The sequence below is a fragment of the Pocillopora damicornis genome, chromosome 5 (assembly GCF_964200805.1).
Source record: "Pocillopora damicornis chromosome 5, jaPocDami1.2, whole genome shotgun sequence".
Classification (NCBI taxonomy): domain Eukaryota; kingdom Metazoa; phylum Cnidaria; class Anthozoa; order Scleractinia; family Pocilloporidae; genus Pocillopora; species Pocillopora damicornis.
In genome coordinates, this window is record NC_142674.1 from 10,510,619 (window position 1) to 10,526,073 (window position 15,455).

Sequence of the window (15,455 nt, forward strand, 5' to 3'; positions counted from 1 at the left end):
AGAGATTATGGGCTCTTATAAAGCGTGGACATTGATATCCTGTTTCAAACTTCATCATATCCATCGCAGAAACGGAATTATAACGACGTCATCTAAAGAGGCGATCAGTTGGATGGATTCTTTGTAAATTTTTAGAGCACTTCTCTTTTAAACAGGAGTTTTTAGAGTTGTATAGGACTGGATTGGCCCAACAGTTTGGTGAATTGTTTCAGCCAAATGAAAAAAAGCAAGCCTTAACCCTAAGCTAAAAAAGCCAAAAAACTAATCGAATTAAATCCAAAATGGGAAGTTGAAAAAGTATTCCAAGTGACGAGGAAAATCGTGGCAGCACAATTACAGCACATCACATACAATGAGTGGCTAAAAGTGTTATTCAGTGATTCCGTGGTGAGTTATGGCTGCGTGGTTAAGTAGAAAGAAAGCTAGTATACTTTTGTTATTCAACTACCCTGTTCGGTTTTACCTCAGTTTTACGGGTATGTGTCCGAACTTTTGAGTCATCGGCCATAATTCTGAGCTCTCGATGACATTTTGCAGTTTGTATGTTAACTGTTTGATTAGACTTTGTAGTTATAGATCGTTTTCACTCGCGTGGTAGCCAGCTAAAAAAATTTTGTTGAAAAAAAAAAAAACACCAACAAAACAATAACGAAGGGCTAACGCTCGAAACGTCAGCTTTTAAACTATTTGCGGTGGCCAATTAACTCAGTTGATGATACTTTATTACCCTGTTGCCTCCTCATACACTATCGTATCTCAACAAAAGGTTAATGAAACGCTCCCCCAATCGGCACATGTCATAGGTTCCTTTCAAAATACTCGTGGTATTCACGCAGTCTCTAATTCATGATTGTCGAGGGCTTCGGTAATTATTGTGGGTGTTTTCCTTTGGATTGTTTTCAGCCTAAGTCGCTTATTTTAACCAAAATATTACGGAGAAGTGGAAAACAAACAAAACGTTGCATCTTTAATAAGATTTTGTATTTTTTTGTTCTTGGTTTGTGGGCTTTGTGCTCTAGCTGGAAAGGGAAGGTCTGTTGTTGGAGCCACCTGGTAAATTCTTTATGGGATATAATGCATCGATTAATGCAGGAATATTAAACCACTTTGGAACAGCAGTTTTGAGAGTGGGTCACACCTTAATTCGATCAAGCTTTGGATTAATTACCAATTCAAGGGTCAGGCGCTCCAGTAAACTCATTTATCGCGGACGTACTGCAGTGGACTTTTTCAATCCAGCCCCCTTGCTACTTGGACTCAAAGTTAACCTCATTGGAGAAATCTTATATGGTCTCGTTAACGAGCTAGCCCAGCTCCCGGATAAGTATGTATCAAAGCAGTTTAAACAATAGGTTGAACTACGCATGCCTTTTGATAGGTTCTTATGCATAGATGACGTCGAGTATATTCTATATTGTCGTGCTTGCGTGCTGTAGTCAGTCTCAAAATACGTCAAAATGTTGATAGAATATAAGTCACAAACTCGGCTGCGCCTCTTGTGCCAATTTTTTGTTCCTGTCATACTTTGCTATAATCTGTAATTTACTAGTGAACAGGCACTCGGAAACATAGCATCTACTCATTAAAAATACGTTTTGCGAGATTGTTTGGCTGCAAGGATGATGAAGTGCTGACAGCCTGAGTGGTGCTGGTTCGGGCCAATCAAGGTAATTTGGGATTATCAACTGAGTTGATAACGAGAATTGACCTCCGTAAGGAGTTTATATGCTGACGTTTCAAGCATTAGCCCTTCATCCATTCGCTCTGACAAAGGGCTAATGCTCGAAACGTCAGATTTTTAACTCTTTACGGTGACTAATTTACGTCATCAACTCAGTTGATAATACCAAATATCCCTGTTATAATCTCACCGACGTAGCACTACAGTTTCTTCAGAAACTTACCTCCTTTAGCCAGATTCAAGATAGTTTAGAACGAAGTTTTGTTAAACCAAGGCCAATTTAAAAAATATATTTATATTTAACAAAGAGAACGCTTGGAACTACTTGTTATCTAGTTTTTAACTAGGTTTCTCAAAGTCTCACCAATCCAAGATTCCTACGTTCAATAAAATAGTTAACTAATTATGATGAAATTTTCTTCCTCAGGAACTTTGTTGACGTCATAAGAGAACGTGTAATAATAGAAGGACCAACTATTGATGGTATTGTTGGCGATCTTCCGGCAATAAACATTCACCGCGGTAGGGATCACGGCTTACAAACGTTCGTAAAATTCCGCGAGATTTGTGGAGCAGGCCCAAGTAATAACTTTGGTCAACTTCGTAATACCATAAATCGCCCAGAGATCATGAAACTGAGACAAGCCTATGAAAATGCAAAAGACATCGATTTATTTGTAGGCAGCATCCTCGAGTTTCCCACTCTTGGAAGCGTGTTAGGTTTTACGTTCACCTGTCTTATGACCAAGCAGTTTAGACATCTGCGACATGGTGATCGATTCTGGTATGAAAGAAATGACCCTATTGCCGCATTCACTCTTCCTCAGCTTGAAGAGATACGAAAGACGTCATTGTCCCGAGTATATTGTGACAATACAGACAACGTGATCTTCATTCAGAAGATCACCTTTAAACTCCGAACTGGTAACAACGGAGACAATCCTGTAATCGATTGTGACTTTATTCCCAGAGTGAACTTGGAAGTTTTCGGAGAGGAGGAAGAGCCCATTGGTAGGCGTTTGTTAACTGTGATTAATATAACTCAAATACACTTTAGGTATAATTGAGTGGCACTTCTTAGCACGAGTCATTAAGCAGAAGTATTTTGTATAGTATGAACTGTCATTGAGTTTTACACTGTCTCTCCCCTCCAGGGGACAACTTGTTAGAGACAATGAGAACTGTTATAGAAGACATAGAATCCTGGAGAAATGCTGCACATGCATCTCAGTCTTATAGTCGTTTATGCGAGAAAAACTGGATAATTTCTGACATTTATTGCTTCAACAAATTGACATTTTCATGAGGCCCATAATGTTTCTTACTAATCTCCGTTAAATTGATCGAGAGCCACTGCTCTAAGAAAATGAGTTATACTATTCGTTCCATTTTTTTAGGTAATGGCTTCATGTTCATTTTATCGAATTTCATTTGTTGGACTGTCTTTTCTTGAGATACGATGCGAGCTTTGCGCTGTAAAGGCATTATCTATCAACTTTTGATTATGTATCCTGCTGACATTTTTGCATGGCTTGAGAGTACCAAACAATGATTGTTGCTTTCTCATCACTTTCCATTGATGAACTACCGGGTGTGCCTATTGTGCAAGGTATGTGGCACCGCATTATTCTGTTCGCAAGATTTTGTTATAAATCACAAATTCCAAAACAAAATGTAGCTACAGACGAAGTTTTCTAAACGTCATCGCAAATGCTGACACTAAAATTTGCCTTTATAAACTAATAGCAGAGGTATGCTTATTATTACGAATATACTTGATCAGGAGAAAAAGAAAGGAATCTACAACGGATATCGATAAAGCGAACATAAACACTCACAAATAAAGTAACGCTGCACGATATAAGCGTGGATAAGTAAGCTAGCCCTTCTGCGGAAAATCAAAGGAAAAAAGCGCAAATGGACACAAGTTTTGCTTGTGAAGCTTTACTTCTTCCTTCATGACAGTTTTTACCTTTTCCACTACTTCTTGCGAAGGGTTTTCATGGAAACATAGTTTGTCTTTTCAAACATTTTTTTTTTTTCTGGGAAGGTTATCAGTCAGCCGTCTCCCTACATACAATATAGGGCGTGCACAACTGGCAGTCAAAAGGTATGGTGATTCTCAAACCTGAATAATTATTCCTCCATGTGGGACTATTATAATGCAGTGGAAGTTCTTTCTCTATATATATTTCCATCATCATCATCATCATGGTAAACAACTTCGTCATTACTGTTATTGTTATTGTTATTAATTTCCATTTCTTGTTATCTTATTTTCTCAAGATTGTCCTCAGGACTTTGTTCCATTTAGAGGTGGTTGTATCAGATTCTTCCTTACCCCTACCATAACATTCGAGGCTGCAAGATCATTTTGTATGAGCTTTAAGACTAAAGACAATAAACTGGGAGATCTTATCGAGATTCAATCACTTGAAGAGAATTCTGAAGTTGTTTATCTTGCCCCTGATAATGGTACGTACTATAAAAACACGGTATGACAAACTTCAATGATGATCAAGTTATCTTCTGAAAGGTCAATTCAAAACACACTCCAGTTATTGATGCAGTCAAATCTTCAAGACCCACAGAAAAATAGAAGGAAAAGGACGAGAAAATATTAGCGTTACTCATTATTTATTTATTTATGGTTTTTTTTTAATTTTGAAGTTTAAGGATGGTACTGAGAAGTCTCTTTTCCCGTAAGTTCTCTTTGTGATTGCTCGTTGCAATTAACATCATTCCCCTTGTTTGAACATGTTTCCAAAAACAGATAAATGAAAAAGAAGGATAAATAGAAAAAAAATTGAGGTAATTATTTCCAAAATAACTTCAATGAGGACTCAAGGAAAACAAGCTTCCGACTAACAGACTATTTATACTCGTACATTCGCTCTGCGTAGAACTAAATTTTATTATGAAATACCTTTAATGCAGTAGGTATATCTCGTGGCTCAGAGCAGGGGCCTTCCTCAAAACACTAATGAGGTGGTGTGAATCAAAATCTAACACGAGATATCTTTTCATCAATTCATCTTTTCTCTTCTCTAAGGGCAAAGATATTACATTGGCGTGACGGACTTAGAAGAGGAGGGTGTTTTTCGCCTGAATGGAGACACAAATCCAGCTTCATTTCTTAACTTTCCACGTGACTTTCCTCAAGATTTTATAACTGAAGAACAAAGAGACTGTGTTGTCTTAGCAACGCATCCGGATACCACTTTTTCACTATGGTACACAGTGCCTTGCACTAACAGTTGGGCTTTTATATGTGAGTGTGAAGGTCCGTGCTTTCAGTCCACCGTGGCTGTTTAAATGAAAAACTATAGACTCTCGAATAAGTCACACCGTAGACGAGAATCAAGCTGTAATTTAATTAGACTGATATATGATCTTGAAGTTTTTAATCACGCCGTGACATTTTACCAAGGATCCACAATACCACCGGCATAAGTAACATTGCGCGACTCCCTCAATCGCGCAATGTTACTTATGCCGGTGGTATTGTGGTATGATGTCACGGCGTGATTGAAAACTGATTAAAATCATGAATGAAAACGTTTATTACACTTTTTTGTAAAGTGATATCAATTAATCATTTCAAGATATGGCAAATAATAATATGGTTACTATACATATACTCAGAATTACGTCCTCATGCTCGTATCACACTTTATCATTGGTTGAGATTTAGCTAGACGCATAACAAAAGAAAAAAATTGCGTGTTCGCGCGGTCTCTTTTTGGTTTGTAAAAAATTCGAGGATTCGAGGATTATCTGGGATTATCTGATTATCTGGTGTGTAAACAAACAGAGAAATGTATGATCTGTGCATGTTTTTGAAAAAACCTCTTTCGACCTAACTATTCTGGGGTTACTAAAGGAAACGAGTCTTGCCTTCAGTCTGGTGGTAACTTTAAAGGATAAGAAACGCACGGGGATGGACTTGCTCATAATGCTCGCTTCGTTTCGCTTCGTCTTGAGCGCCCCCAGTTGTTTTTTAACAAAGAAATGATTGGAGCAATATGGTTGATCTCAATAATTTCAGGCGGACCGAAGTCGATCTCGGGAGGTTGCCTCTATGTCCTCGGAAAGTTTTCTTTCTTAGGTATTGGCGCTTGAAGACAAAAAGTAGTGCAAAAAAAGAAAAAAAATGAAATCGTGAGCTTTTTCGAGCTCTACATATTTTATATCTTGTAATGAATGCTCTCAGAAAGCAATTCTGGCCTTGGTCTCCTTTCTTTGGCAGCTTAAATGTGGGGCGTGGAAGAAACACACTTACAATTAAGAACAGTTTTAGAACTAAACAAATTTTTTTGCATTAGGATAACACTATTGGCTAGAGCACGGTGGCCCTCTTTTCAAGCTGATCATCATGATTTTGATAAGTCATTCTATAATAATGATTATAACAACAATATAATAAATAAAAAACAAAAACTATCAATAAACAAAACAAAGTGTTTTCGGCGCCAAACCTTACTATATCCACAAGTGTTACGGGGTAAAAAATTCGATAAAAAAGAGCCGCCAAACCGAAAAAAAAAACAAACAAAAAAACGCGCTGGTCAAGGTTGGGCTCACCAGGGCTCAATCAGTGTCTCCCTACGGATTTTCAATTCTAGCAAACACCGTTGAGTAACAAATGACGGAGGGATCGTTGCAACTATAGCTAAGTCAGTTAATTCTTGTCTGAGAATCTTGCGTCTGTTCTCAGGTAAGGAGGTTCGACATAGAAATATTGGCAAAGAATCACCCGATCTTCTTCGTCCCTCACGTGCTGACTCTCTTTGCGTGGGAGAACATTGAAAAATTTGTCAAACGGCAATAACAACCATCTACTATCAATCGCACTCCAACGTTTCTGACACTATCGCACGCAGAACTCTAAATTACTGAATGTTGTAAATCGCGCTTTCTATGGCAGCAGGACATTTGATGGCGGTTTTACATGAAGAAGTCCGATAAGCATTAGGTTGGATTAAGTGCATATCGTCTCACATGAATGTTTCTGCTTTGGATTTTTCTCGATTTGACTGTCTTGTCTTGAACGAATTGCCGCCTTTGATTGAAGTGTACTTTTTGGTTGACTGGGTTCTGTTTGAGCCGGATCGCATTCTTGGATCCCTTCCGTGTACAGTAGCACTGAGGGCGATGCGGAATTTCTCGTTTAACATCATGTACAGCCATGGGTTTACCGCACTGTTTGCGTGACCCAACCAGAAGCAAAGGATCATTACGTAATACGGAAGTTTCCGATCGACGTCAGGACGATATGCAATAAGTAAATGATAAAAGTGAGCCGGGAACCAACAAAGAGCGAAAACAGCAGTGATTATGACGAGCATGCGCACAACTCTTCGCTTCGTAATCTCGTTACGTTTCTCAATTTCGGACGAAGCTTCACCCGGCATGCTTCGGTGCCAAAGCGTGAGGCAGATCCGAGAATAAAGGGTAATTATTATGATAAGTGGAATCAGGTACATAATTAGAACGAGGTAAGTGTAGAAACCCCTCGTCCCAAATTTGCGAAGCTCTTCATGTTTTGGACCGCAAAGCAAACCCTTAGTTTGAGGCCAATGACCAAGCCTCCAACTAATAGCAGCTGGAATGGAGAAAATCATTGCACTCAACCAAATAAACACAGTTAGGACTCTAGCCTTTCGAAACGTCTCAAAACGGTGAAGAGGACGGGCAACTGCAAAGTAACGATCCACTGACATGATCAACAGACTTAAAATGGATGCGCCGAGTGTGACATGAAACGTGAAAAACGTAAGCGAACACGTGACATTTCCAAACATTCCCGTTGCCCATACCCCACCACCGTGCAGGATATGCAGGGAGACAGGCATAGCAATCAGAGCCACCAGAAGGTCAGCGACGGCCATGTTGACAAACAGGAAACCAGTCAGCGATCTTGTTTCGTGTCTTCTTTTGATGATGAAGATCAGAAGAAGATTTCCGACCACTGCCACAAATATGGTCATCGAATACAGTACTGTGAAGATCGTCTTATGAAGAGAGCTGGGGCCAGGTGACTGCCCTGTGTAAAGCAAACAGAGGGGTGTGTTCTGTATTGTTTTGTTTTGGTTTTTCTTGTTATTGTATGTTTGCAATATCTGCCTTTTTTTCCCTTTTTTATGTTTCGTTATCATCAAAAGAACTGTACGGCCACGCTAGCGAAAATCAGAGCGAAAGCTGACGTCGATGAGGCCCGACGAGTTGACGAGAGCCGGTCTGGAAAAGTCGTCAGGCGTTTCCTTGCGCTACAGGTCCGTATGTCCAGACCTCGAATCAAATATTAACCCGTCCGGCCCTCCCACCCGTCGAGTGAAAAAGAAGTAACTGAAATTATTAGCATGTCCTTTTTTTTCGTCCATGCCCCGTGTGTTAACAATCACATCATTAACAACAATTTTCTTTTTGTCTGGACGGTTTAGCCTCTCAACCAGCCGCAACGAAAAAAAAGATCACTTGTTTTCTCCCGGCTCATATGGTAATCAATGTTTTGTATCTGATGATTTCTCTAGATTCATGCATAAATGCACGAAAATTCGAACCTAATAGGATTTTAAAGGAGTCAAGACAGCAACCTCACGAAAAATAAGATTAGCATGGGATTTTTGGGAGTACTTTCTAATCAATCAGCGCTCCCGAAAACCAGAGTGAAAGCTGACGTCGATGGGGCCCGACTAGTTGACGAGAGCTGGTCTGGAAAAGCCTGTATCTTATGATCTTGAGTCAGATATTTTCCCGTTCGGCCCTCCCAATCCGTCGAATAAAAAAGTAATTTACATGTATTTTTTTTTGTGTCCGTGCCCTGTGTTAAAAATCATATCATTAACCTTTAGTTACACTCGAACAACATTTTTTTTTTGTCTGGACGGCTTAGTCTCTCAACCAGCCGCAACATGAAGAAATCGTTTATTTTCTCCTGATTCATATGGTAATCAGTGTTTTGTATCTGGTGATTATTTTTTTAGATTCCGACATAAAAGCACGAAAATTCGAACCAAATAGGATTTTAAAGGAGTCTAGACAACAACCTCACGAAAAATAAGATAGCCTGTGATTATTGGGAGTACTTTCTAATCAGTCCATTAGAAATGATTCTTTTAGCCTGTTATGCCTTCATTAATCGGTTTTAATCATATCTATTTCGGCTTTCTTTCAGTTGCCTTGCAAGAGGTGCCTATAGAGTAAGAGAGGCCATTGACGCACACGAGCATGGCATTAGTGGTCATTCAGTAATGATAATGACGAAAGCTCTTTTGGTAATCAGCGAATTATTGACTCGCTATCAAATGGCATTTATTGAATATTAAAACTCGTGAAAAAATGCTAAGGCTACGGAAGCACGACTGCATGTTGAAGGCCCCCTAACCTCAGAAGAAAAAGGTCACACGCATACAAGATAAAAAGTGCCGGGAGAAAGTCAATAAAAGGAACTCGTCAAAATTTGACGGATTCAAATTAAGAGTTTTTGATAAACTGATTATCGCATGACGCCATTTGATGGACAAGCACATGATGGCGTTGAGTGCGATTTACTTTGGCATAGATCCCATGATACTACAAAGTTATTTTCTCCGACAGGTTTTTAAGGTGCAAGTTAATTTGCTATCTAACTAACTTCGCGATAAACAGATTAAACAGGCGACAAAACAGATGCTACACGTTCTTTGAATTTTAATGCCTCGACTGTAAAGAAAAACAGTGCTGCAATGTCTTAACAAGGACGACGTGCCTTTCCTTTCAACATACACCGAGACTACTGCAGCTAAATGATAGCATCCTGTTATTGCATACCGTGGCGACGTCAGTATGCAACGAGCTTCCTTCTCACGTCTTCCCAGTTTTACGTTGATAAATAGCACCATAATCGGTTCAATGTAAACGGTTCGTTTCGCTTTCTTCCCATTCAAAGCATTTCATGGAATGACAATCGTAAAATTACACGTTGTTCAGTTGAACATAAATCTCTAGTGACCCTCTCCTTTCAAGCACATATCATACAATAAATTGTTTATTTGGCGAAAAATATGTTTCATAATCTCGTCAAACGAGTTGAAGACAGACAAAATGCAACTCAAACGACCATTGGCCACAACGGCAAGACGTGAATATGAAAGCGATCTTCGCAGTTATGAACGCTACTGAAGCAGTAGCGAAAAGAAGGCTTGAAAAAAATTCAGGCCTGTACGGGATAAACCCATGACCTCTGCGATACCGATGCAGTGCTCTACCAAGTGAGCTAACAAGCCAACTGGGAGCTGGTCGCTGTGTTGGTTCCAAATAAACCCGTGAAGTGGTGAATAAACGGCTGTGAATATATGAAATTCGTATCCCGTACAGGCCTGAATTTTTTTTTCAAGCCTTCTTTACGTTACTGCTTAAGTAGTGTTCATAAATGCGAAGATCGCTTTCATATTCACGTCTTTATACGCAGTTCAAATATATGAATTTCATATATTCACAGCCGTTTACAACGACAAGAGTTGAATTAAATGGAAGGAGTTGCCACATCAGCCTTGTATACACAGTAAAAATGAGTAGACGATAGTTGAATAAGGAAAAAAAATGTCTACGTGACAGCCTACATTATTCTATGCTTTCTTTCAAAGCCCTTTATCAATCACGCAAAATGTTTGAGATTCGACTTACCGTCAGAGGAGTTCTCTGTATCTGTAGAGTTTATTGAAGTGTTCATCGTAATTTTCAAGAGTGTACTTCTTGATGTCAGCAACAAGAAAATATGCTTCCTTTCTCCCACACCTAGAACTGACAAAAAGTCGAATCTGCTGCTTAACACTTTCCGCATTTGGAACACGATAGCACATATTGCTTAAATTGCTTAAGTATTTGTAAAGTGAATCTAATTAGCGAGCCTTTCGATCAAATTAATATATCCAGAAGTTAGGGTGATAAGGATATATTACGACAGAGCGGAAATATAAGTTTTCACAAGAAAGATATTCACTGTGTATGATACCCGAAATATTAGCCACATACTGTGTATATGGAAGCCTACAGCTCAGTTCGTAAATGATGCTGTAAGCTGATAGAACGTACCAAAATTTCTAGGTATGCCTTGCGACGAGGGAATTGTCCGTAAAGTAGGCTCAATTATAAAACGTTAGGTATATTATGAGTAATAACACGGTTGCTTTCATATAGAGTGCAGAGCAAAACTCACCTTACGTCGACTGTTGAATAGTTGTCGTCTCTTTGGACGAAATGGTGAAATATTGGCACCCTATGGGGTCTTCCACGGTTTGTTTACCCAAATTACAACGTACCGTGTTGAGAAAAAGTCGAAAGAACGGACTTATTGCATTCTTCATCAAAGAAAACAGCCGTCTTTTTCCAAACCACCAGTGGTTTAAAACAGTTTTGACACGGTATTTACTTTTAATAAACATAAACAGCTGTAACTCATTAATACGAGAATTCTGTTTGGGCATCAATAACAATGAGTGACACCGTAATCTGGAAACACTCCTGCTTCTTTGATGGAATGTGATGTTTAGCTGTTGCATCGTTTGTAATATAAGAAATATAATATGAGAAATTATATATATAATATAATATAAGAAAATTCGAAAACGTAGGAAGAAAATTCGAGAACATATAAAGAAAATTTCAAATTTCCTGACCGCCACTTGACTTTCAATAACAAAAGATGCTTCCTGCTGATTACCAGAATTATCATTCAACTATCGCGCTGTTACTATTTTTTGTTTCTAATCTTCCTTACTCTGTTAAATTTCTTTATTAGCTTTTATTGTATTTACAAGTCTTCAGCTTCCAATGAGTTTTAGTTAGAAAAGCTACTAGAATATATTTCAAAAATAATCAGTGATTCTTTTTGGTTGAGTGCACATTTCGCCTTAAATGTGGCCCATTAATCACCTTACTGAAATTATTCTTGAAGCTGATCAATTTTAAATATGAAAAAGGAACCAAAAGCATTCGGTGGGATAATGAGTTTAAGCCTTTCTTCCTGAAATTAACCATAACTATAAATATTTGCAGTGAAGTAAGGATAACATGCACCTCTTTTTTTTTTTCTTTTTCACTTTGAAGATAAAAACTTTCCAGAATGTAATGGATGGAAACTTCATCTAAAATACTTAATCTTACTCTGTTAGATATTGAGAGTTTTGCGAAGAAATGAAGAGAACTTTGCTCATACAGTTGCTGGTTATGTTAAATGAAGAAGTAAATAAGTAAGTAACTGGGATACCTGGATGGTACTGGATCCGTGGAATCAAGTGTAGTGATACTACGCGTGTCGGACTAGTATACTGAAATAGTGAGCTCAAGTCTGGCCAAGGGCATACACCTGTCTCAAAACATAGGCATGCTATGCATGCAAGAGTTATTTTTTCTAGGGTGGGTGGATTACTTGAAACATTGTAAGTGGTCTACATTCTTACAAAAGGAAAGAAGATTATTAACGCGGGAAAGAATGAAAATGTCGAATTACCTCACACACAGGTACTTTGTGGTAGATTATGTGTGTTGTGCGAATAAATGTAACCAAAAATAAACTGTATTTGTGCCACGGATACCTTTTAGTACAAAATGTAGACAGCAGACTGCAGACCGGATACAAAATATAGACTGCAGAGTGGGTAAAAAATGCAGACTGAGAATATGAAGAGTTTTTACGTCTGGTATATAATAACATGTTATCTTACAGCTTACCGAGCGTCACGCAATCGCTTTTCCGCGATCAGCCTTCACGATTATTTGCACTACTGTGGAAAATTCCTGGCCCATTTCTTGATGAAAATCGATCGTAATATAATTTCAAGCCTTCAACATAGTCTTCTTACTTTGCGCGCGAGTTGGTTGGTGTGATGTCTGTACAGATTTTACCAATGTAATAAAAGTAGATGACGTGAATAACAGTGATAGTAAAGCAAGCTTAAAACGGCAACAATCGCCAGAAAATACAGCGGATATACAGGGTATGAGTAAGTTTTATTGATTTTACGAGAAAAATCTTCATATTTCGAAATATTTATCGTTGTAAATCGACCATATTTCGTTCCCTCTACTATTCCTTATAACGTGTTCAAATTTTCAACGGTTCCTAGCATAATTTACTCTGAGTCACACAACGCGTGACGCGTTTGGTTTCAGATTTCAGATTTTGCTTTTTACAACGAGTAAACGTTTTCAACTAAGACATTGGCATACTTAGCATACAAGACATACAAGGCATTCAGTGCTTTCATGGCTTCAAGCGTTCACGATTCAGTCCGTTCCAAAATTACCGCTCAATAACATCTTTTTGTGTGGATTGGCCGCGAACAATACGACTTGTGTATGCGTCTATAAGTATTTTGAGCGTTTGCGCCATAATGCTCCAGATGATCGTAATCCAAACACATTAAATTACAAACCAACTGACAAATGAGCTTTATGGGCAAAAATCTCGTGTTCGTCATGTGACCCGGCCCTGTCCGTGCATGACAACGTCAATCATTATCAAGATAGCACGCGTGATCAGCATGTGAACACCTCATTGGATCACAGTTAGTTGTCATGGTGTTGAGGGCCCAATGACCTCTGGGTACTATTGCGTAATTTTTCCATTTTGTGGCGGAGGAAAAAAAAAAAAGAAAAGACAACAAAAAAACAAAGGCATTTTATGACTGGGCTACCACAGGTATCCCAGTAATGAAGAAGTAAATAAGTAAGTGAAATAGGTCGGAAAGGAAGCGAGCGTGAGTGGGTAAATTGCAAGTTGTACGTATCGAAGAAAGTGTGGTAGATACGTGACAGCAAATTTCCGAGTCTTATTAATTTATCAAGGCATCACATATTCTTGTTCCTAAAAGTATTTCAAGAACTTTTGGATACGGCCACAAGAATGAGCAAAGGATGATGAAATAAAATAAATTAGCCAATGAGCTTTAAATGTTCCTATGGCTCCCGTTTCTTATTAGATCGTAAACAATCGAAGCGATGCATAGTTTGAGAATTTTGACAAGCCTCGAGTTTTTCTTTAAAATTTCCGGGGTGCCCTTCATACAATGGGTTGTAAACGGTATAGAACGATTAAATTTACGTCATCAAGGTTAAAATTGATTGAAAGAACTCAAGTAATTACAATCCTGAAGATTTTTCTAATTTTCATCTCGTATTGCTCCGAAAGCTCCCTAAAACAGTAAACGATGAACATCCAAAACGGCCGTTTGGAATCGATTTTAATTTAAAAATGCAAATTAAAGTTAATCAGCCCTAACGAAAATAAACAAAAAAACCAACAAAATAAGAAACAAATAAATAAGTAAAAGTAGTAAATGGTCTTATAATGTATGTTTCAACTCAACTTGCTCTTCTAGTGTACGAACTGAAACATTACTGCCGATCAAAGGAATGCCGTCAACAATCTCAAAAACCACATTCAGGTGGTTCATTGAGATCCTTTCAACCAAGTTATGGTGGGCGTTAAGGTAATAGTTTCCATAATAGCTGTTGTTTTTTAGTAAAAGTCTTATTAAAAAAGAGAGAGAGAGAGAGAGAAAAAGACAAAAGAAAAGAAAAGAAAAACTTATACGGAGTAACAAGAATGACTATGTGTCACGCTAGTTTAAAGCTAACGTGACACATGCTGAACACAAAGGGGAAAACCAAATAAATTACGACTCTAGATAGCATCGAACTCTTATGATTGACAGCAGGACAAATCCCAATGTTATCATCCATAATTTGATCGAGCACAAGATATCAATTCATAATGGCCTCTTAGAATCGGATGAACACTACATACTTTTGAACTGTTCAACCGCATTTGGTCTTAAATCGAAGACAAGTCTGTTTAAAAACAAGAACTGAAATTATAAGTTCGAATCGCAGTCTAAACCGCACCCATCCAGGGATAAAGATGTTTATTAATCTAGGTTCTCTTTGTGTGTGGCGCATAATTTGGCTCTAAAACACTAAGACTGTTTTCATATCTAACCAGTTCACCGCTGCATGACTTAAAAAAAAGGGGAAAAAACAGCTTTGGCCGTTGAAACTCAACTCACCTAAAAATTCCGAAGATAAACTCGCCCTGCCGCCGAAACTTAAAGAGACCAACGAATAACCTCGTGGAATGACTGCTGTCCTCAGAATCTAAAAATTTTTCTTGTCCTAATGTGTGTGGTAGTGTCTCCGTAAATAAAGAATAAGCGGATTTAAACCATTCCAGAGACGGAAGCTTTTAAAAGGAGTTCTACGCCGGATTAGCGACCCAACGATTAATGATCTAAAAGTGATGGCTGGTTCATATATGAAATGGAAAATAAAATTTGATATATTTACATCAGTCTTATTGAGTAAATAAAAGTAATAACTAAAAAATGCTAATTTTGAATTTTTTTCATTTTTTTTCATCCGGGATGCTGCAAGCGTATTAACAAGCTCACTACCATATACACTTAAAGGAATCATGCCCTAAAGTTTCTTCTTTCACCCCATACGCAAGTGATTCTCTGGAGTTAAAGATAAACATTTGTAGGTTGTTTGCTTATGACCTGTTTTCTGAAACTGAATCCTTAATTCGCACGCTGCTATCTTAAAAAATTTTTTAAAAAAATGACGTTGAAATTTTATTTTTTCATGGAAATTATAATGTGTATTATGATCGGTCAACCAGCTAAAAAAGTTGTCAAGGGCATTTTTCATTTTGTATTTACTTTTTTTATTATTTTACCACATTCTGTACCTTGTATTTTGACGGATGGTCGCGGGAAAATTCATCAAGTCAATT

The 15,455-nt window shown here is 38.1% G+C and overlaps 2 protein-coding genes across 5 annotated transcripts; one reads left to right on the top strand and one right to left on the bottom strand.

Moving 5' to 3' along the window:
• Window positions 1-233: 233 nt before the first annotated feature.
• LOC149045153 (peroxidase skpo-1-like) lies at window positions 234-4,641 on the top strand. Its single transcript, XM_089208037.1, has 5 exons — window positions 234-387; window positions 1,020-1,324; window positions 2,109-2,686; window positions 3,255-3,290; window positions 3,968-4,641. The coding sequence occupies exons 2-5, from the start codon at window positions 1,065-1,067 to the stop codon at window positions 4,180-4,182; spliced, it is 1,089 nt and encodes a 362-aa protein (XP_089064163.1). The 5' UTR covers window positions 234-387; window positions 1,020-1,064; the 3' UTR covers window positions 4,183-4,641.
• On the bottom strand, window positions 4,302-14,948 carry LOC149045154 (prolactin-releasing peptide receptor-like). Of its 4 annotated transcripts, none has more exons than XM_089208035.1 (3): window positions 14,731-14,948; window positions 10,349-10,465; window positions 4,302-7,727 (listed from the first exon to the last, which is right to left on the bottom strand). In XM_089208035.1, exons 2-3 carry the CDS (start codon window positions 10,392-10,394, stop codon window positions 6,679-6,681), a joined length of 1,095 nt encoding a protein of 364 aa, XP_089064161.1. In that variant the 5' UTR covers window positions 10,395-10,465; window positions 14,731-14,948; the 3' UTR covers window positions 4,302-6,678. The 4 variants fall into 4 exon arrangements, with proteins under 4 accessions (XP_089064161.1, XP_089064160.1, XP_089064162.1 ...); XM_089208034.1 differs by lacking the exon at window positions 14,731-14,948 and adding an exon at window positions 10,881-11,146; XM_089208036.1 differs by lacking the exon at window positions 14,731-14,948 and adding an exon at window positions 10,881-11,110 and having other exon boundaries at window positions 10,349-10,459.
• Between the last annotated feature and the right edge of the window lie 507 nt (window positions 14,949-15,455).